General features: G+C 42.5%; 1 protein-coding gene across 1 annotated transcript; it reads left to right on the top strand.

Annotated features, from left to right (window-relative positions):
- Positions 1-4,518: 4,518 nt before the first annotated feature.
- LOC131257344 (uncharacterized) lies at positions 4,519-5,488 on the top strand. The gene has a single exon (XM_058258240.1). It carries the CDS (start codon positions 4,675-4,677, stop codon positions 5,224-5,226), a length of 552 nt encoding a protein of 183 aa, XP_058114223.1. The 5' UTR covers positions 4,519-4,674; the 3' UTR covers positions 5,227-5,488.
- The last annotated feature ends 523 nt before the right edge of the window (positions 5,489-6,011 follow it).

Below are 6,011 nucleotides of genomic sequence, written 5' to 3'. Positions count from 1 at the left end.
CATGCTAAATTGCATGTGAGCCTGTTTTTTTTTGTCCTCAGGCCTAACGTCGATTACACATGGCCGGAGTGGATTTCCGCATACATATCCAGATGGGCCCTATAAAATATAAAATAAAATTAAAGGTTCGGCTCCAAAAATTTTATATTAAAAGCTCAAATTTAGGAACAATTGGGAGATACTCACCATCATTTATTTTTTAAGGCACTGATTGTACTGCATATGTGAAATCTACTCCAATCATTAGATGCATAATCTCACGATATGCATAGGCCCAAAAAAAATCAGGTTCATCTGTGATTCTAGTGGGCCGCACCAAAGGAAGCATTTGGGATAGAGACATCCACCATTGATTTTTACAGGACCTAAGGCACTGATTATGTAAAATCCACTCCAATCATTGGATGCCGCCCCAAAATTTAAGTTCGAAATCAAACATTAGACCTAACCATGATTTAAGTGGGCCACACCAAGGAAATAGTTTGGAGGGTGGCTTGCCCTGTATATAGTTTCCAATTGCGCGGTCCCAATTGTGTGATCTACTTGAATCATAAATGAGGCCGATGTTTGGACCCTTCGGACTAAAATGGGTGATGCAGCAGGTGATCAGGGTGGATTTCACATAACATCAAGGTGGGCTCACCTGAGCCATCCCGACCCAACTTTTGTTAAAAAATCTGATAGTGTATTAATGAGATAGTATTTTGTTAAATTCCCTATTTAAAACTCTTTGGGTATTGGCATTCTTAGATAATTAATAAATGGATAATTATAATTATTACAAAAATATAGGTGTTTGACCGAAAATTTCCCTTTCCTTAAATCTCATCCATCTTTACAGTTACACCTATTAAGTATCTTGGTTACTGGCTAGGAGGCGGAATGGTACGCGTTCAGGTTGGGTTTGAGGCCAGCCCATGCCCAACCATGACCCTTTCATTATATGGGCCAGGAATCATGGCTATAGCCAACCCATGGCCCTTTATTCTGTGGCTAGCTCAGACCCACGTAAGTCTATTTTGCTCAATCTTGTCCCACCCAATCCATTCAATTGTAACTAGGTCAGGCCTAACCAATCAAACCTGGCTGACCCTCCCCAACTCATGTTTAAGAATGCCACACAAGGCCAAAGGTATGCCAGACCTAGACCTGATCCAATTTGCATGTGTATATGCATCATAGATGTTTATTATTTTTATCTTTTGCTTTTATCTTAGGGGTCGTTTGGATGCCTGTAAAGTCATTAAGTTGTAATTGGATTACTAGTAATTTGATTATCGGTGTAAAGTGTTTGCTCGTGGTTCTTTTTTGCTTTAAGCTGTAATCTGATTATAAGCAAACTGTTGTATGTGCTTGGATGACTTGAAATCTGTTTGCAGCCTTTATTTAAGTATTTACTTATAACGGAGCTTGGGGTAATAAATTCTTTATAAATAATTCAAAGATATAATTTATTTTTTTATGTAAGAAAGATCATTTTGAGATAAGCTCAACTCAATAAACCTTGTAGTCAAATTTTTTTTTTTTTTGGATAAACAAGTCATTTGATGAGCCATATAAGTGGGTTCACTAATTAAAACACAACACTAAAGTTTGACAACATTCCGACCTATGAGAAGTTTCAACTTAACAACAGTAGCAGATAAAGAGGGAGATGTTTGTCTTCTTTTTATTATTCTTCATTTTTTCTTTCATTTTGGGTCCTCATAATCGTTGGAAGATGATTCACAACTTTTTTTTGCTTTGAAAATTTTGAAAAATTATAATTGTCACTTGAAATTCATTTACTTGTAATTTAAAACATGTCTTTTTTTTTTCATATTTCAAATTATAATTAAAAGTTGTAACCGGATTACAATATGCAATCTCATTACAAGCATGTATATCTATCCAAATGGCTCATGTAATTTGATTACCTATAAACAGATTCCTACTAAAGGACTTTACAGGCTTCCAAACGACTCCTTTAGGTTTTAAGTTGAGATTGACTCTGCCCATTTATAACCTACATGTGCCTTTCGTGTTGGGTTGGTTCAACCCAAGCCCAACCCATTTACTTAAAAGGGTCGAAGTCTATTTATAGCCCAGGCATTTCCTATTTACTTAAATGGGCTCCATTTTCACCAGAGACAGACCGACTACTTATTTCGCTGGTTAGCCATTTAACCCATCACCCCAGCCCTTGCTACATCATAGTGCTTGATTATTCTCCCTTAGCAGTCCATGATGGCATTTCAATGCAAACGTACAATATGGTCTTGCTCATCCCTTCGATCATTGCACCATTTTCTTTTGCACATGGCTCATTTCTTTAACCATCTCTCAATGTGTGTGAGGGTGAAACACCGGTGGGTTGGATTACGTTGAGTGCCAATTCAAACCCGACCTGAACTTAACCTGAATTCCTCCATACTTAACCCCAAACCAACACCACCCAACCTAACCAGACCCAAATGTATGTGATTAGTCCAACCCCTATCTCACCCGATTTCAAATTGGTTTGGAGTTTTCGAACCCTAACCCGACCTGAGGGCCCTAATAACCTGACCGAATTTAACCAGAAATCAGGTTGTCTCAGTCGCGTTCGGAACAGAGGAACTTCCTGCTAGACCCTAGGTGGGGCCGACCTTATTTTTTGTATGAAATCCATCCCGTCCATCTGTTTTTCCAGATTATGTTAGATCACGGGCCAAAAAATGAGTCAAATCCAATAATCAAGTGGACCACACGATAGTAAAAAGTGTGTAGGAAAATGCCTACTGTTGAAACCTCCCTAAGGTCCACCATTACGTTGATATGTCATCCATACCGTTAATGAGGTCATTCCTACTGAATGAACTAAAAAATTAGCCTTTTTTAGCCCCTGAAAGTTTCAACGGTGTACTTTCATTTCTAACTTCTTCCCACCGTGCAGCCCACTTGAGTTTTGGATATGCCTCATTTTTTGACCCATGTCCAATTATAATCTGTAAAAACGGATGGACGGTGTGGATTACTCAAAACCATCACTGTGGGGCCCACCTAGCTTTCCATCGCCGGGAGCTCCCGCCAAAGTCTTTAGCAGACCATCCGCGTCGGAAACGGATTGGCCACTCCCCCTGACACCAGCCCCGTGGCTGGTGGTCGGTGCTCTGTGGGCCCCACAATGATGTATTTGTTTCATCCATTCTGTTCATCCATTTTTAAAGATCATTTTAGGCTTGATTTAAAAAATGAGAGATTACAAACCTCAGGTGGACCACACCAAATGAAAACAATAGTGATTGGATATCCACCATTAATATCCTTCTAAGGTCCACTGTACTGTTTATTTCACATCCAATCTGTTGATTAGGTCATACAGGCCCAGATGAAGGAGAAAAACAAAAATCAGCTTGATCCAAAACTTTTATGCCCCCAAAATGTTTTTAATGGTCAACGCTCATTAAACACTGTTTCCTGTAATGTGGTCCAATTGAGAGTGGGATATATCTCATTTTTTGTCTCATATCTTAAAATTATCTGTAAAAATATATGGACGGCACGGATGAAACATATACATCATGATGGGCCCCACAGAGCAACGACCACCAGCCATTGGCTGGTGTCAGGGGGAGTAGCCAATCCGTTTCCATCCGCGTCCGCACTAACAAGCGCCACGGCATGCATGGAAAGGCCACTCTGGATTTTCCTCGTCTTCAGGAAATGCAATTGCGATTCCCGCCAGTTCAACCGCTGTACGCACGCCAGCACATGCAATATCCATGTGGGGCCGACCTTGTACATTTAGGGACCGATAATCCAGGTCAATCCACTCATCAACCGTGCCTAATCCCAAGACCAAATTAACCGTTGGATAAAAATAAAAAAAAAACACCAACGGTCTATATTCAAAATACATGTGTGGCCCACCTAAATTGCTGGACCAACGTAGACCTTTGTACTAGAATTTCACGATTAATCCCTACCCAATTCATGGGCCGAATCTCACACACGAAAGCAAAAGTGGCACGTGTGTGGCGATTCACCTCCTCCATCTCTCTTCCTGTTAATCGCTTTTACACATGCTAAAACCGTTGGGAAGTAATTTAATTCGCTGGCAGATTAAAATGGTTCACACGCATGCAGTAGGAAATATTACAGGAGGGTACGTGTAACAATCGCAAGCCGTTCAAATCCTGGTCCACTATGCATATTAGATCATAGCCATAAATCGGAATGACTGGATAATCACAACCTCGGATTAATGGATTTTTAATTGTCCAATAGATGTTCACTAATCAACCATTCATAACATATTATTAATACATTTTTTAGTTTGATAACCTATCTGATGTAAGGCTCACGACATGGACGGACTGATTTTAGTTAAATGTACATGAGATGTACAATTTCGCAGTGCATGCGTATAGAAAATCTCACGCTACCAGAGCATAAAAGCTTTCATCTCAGAAACCGTTACATACAGGCGTCATTTAGCAACTGGCAACTGGCAACATCCGGTAAAAATAAAACCAACCTGACCTGTCCTCCAGAAGGAGAAAATAGGAGAAAAACGGAAGAGGGTTGGAGATTACAGGGCTCAGACAAGGGATCCTCCTTTCCTTTGCCTTTTTGCCTTTTATTTCCAGTTCTACCCTTGCGACATCTTATTTCTTCTTATTCCCGTTTTGCCCTCTCAGATGCAACGAATAAATGGGCCCCACATCCGATAATTCAGAGATCGAACGGCAGAAAAGGAGGGAGGAGGTGGAATCTGGAAATGAGCACAGAAAGGATGTGATCTACACCGAGAGAGGATGTTGCTTCTGGGTTCCCCAATTCACATCGAGTCGATCTCCAGCCTCTGGATCGTCATCAGGATCGTGGGAGAAGATCAGGGCCAAGGGCACCGCGGCTGAGACGACGAAGGAGGAAGGAAGGTGGTGGAAGAAGGGCTGGGATGTGCTGAAGAAGGTGAGGGCATGGTCGGAGGTCGTGGCGGGGCCCAGGTGGAAGACATTCATCCGACGATTCAACAAGAGAATGGGGGTAGGGAGGTCGAAAAAATTCCAATACGATCCCTTAAGCTACGCCTTGAATTTTGACGACGGGCATGGGCAGAATGGTAATTCGGATGAAGAGATTGGGTACCGGAGCTTCTCGGTCCGGTACGCTTCGCTCCCGGCCTCCGCCAAGACATCCATGGATCTTGGAAAGGACGGGCCCGATTTTGCAGCGATGACCGCTAACGTGCGCCATGGGTGACAGCGCTATTTTCGGTTTCTTCGTATCATATTTTATTTTATTTTAATTTTCTTATATGCATGTATTCTTTTAAGTGACTGGTGATATGTGGGCCCCGGGTGATATATGGGCCTGCATGCTGCTCCATTCATTGAAATATGCACGACCGCCCAATCCGGACGGTCCAGGCCGTGGAGCTTGACGTAGATGGACCCTTGACCTAAAAATCGCAACCGAGGGAAGATCTTAACCGTCTGATATTGTCTGCTGACTTTTGACCGTTGCATGTTCTCCTTTTTTCAGTCCTTTCTATGGTTACGATTGTATGATGATATCCTGCAGCAGGCTCCCTCCAACCTTTTACCTGTGTAGGATGTCTGATCCGTTCAAAAGGTGGGTCCCACCGTAAATATTACCTGTCTTGGAAATCAGGCCAATCTACTCAACTGATGCGGATGGCGTTTTCCACCTGATGATTGGACGGCCCTGATTTTTTTTGCATGGTGACTTTAACGGCGAGGCTCACACTTATATGGCTCAGATGTCATAGACAGCTGACACGTTAGCATGTTGATTGTAGGTTATCTGTAAGCGCTTGAAAATAGGCCCCACCGCAAATGGGGCCCACAAGTTAGTTTGTCAGTATTGGCGTGCATGGCTGCCAAGTGTACGGTGGATGGGTTGTGGCACCGGGAGCGGATGAGGTGCGGCTCGGCCTCACCGAATACGGTGCTACTCTTACGTACCGGGGGGCCCACCTTGATGTAAATTTTCTATCCACGCCCGTCCATCCGTTTTGGTAGACC

The sequence above is a fragment of the Magnolia sinica genome, chromosome 10, assembly GCF_029962835.1.
Source record: "Magnolia sinica isolate HGM2019 chromosome 10, MsV1, whole genome shotgun sequence".
NCBI lineage: Eukaryota > Viridiplantae > Streptophyta > Magnoliopsida > Magnoliales > Magnoliaceae > Magnolia > Magnolia sinica.
Note: the sequence above shows the minus strand (reverse complement) of the source record. Positions and strands in the feature narration are given on the sequence as shown.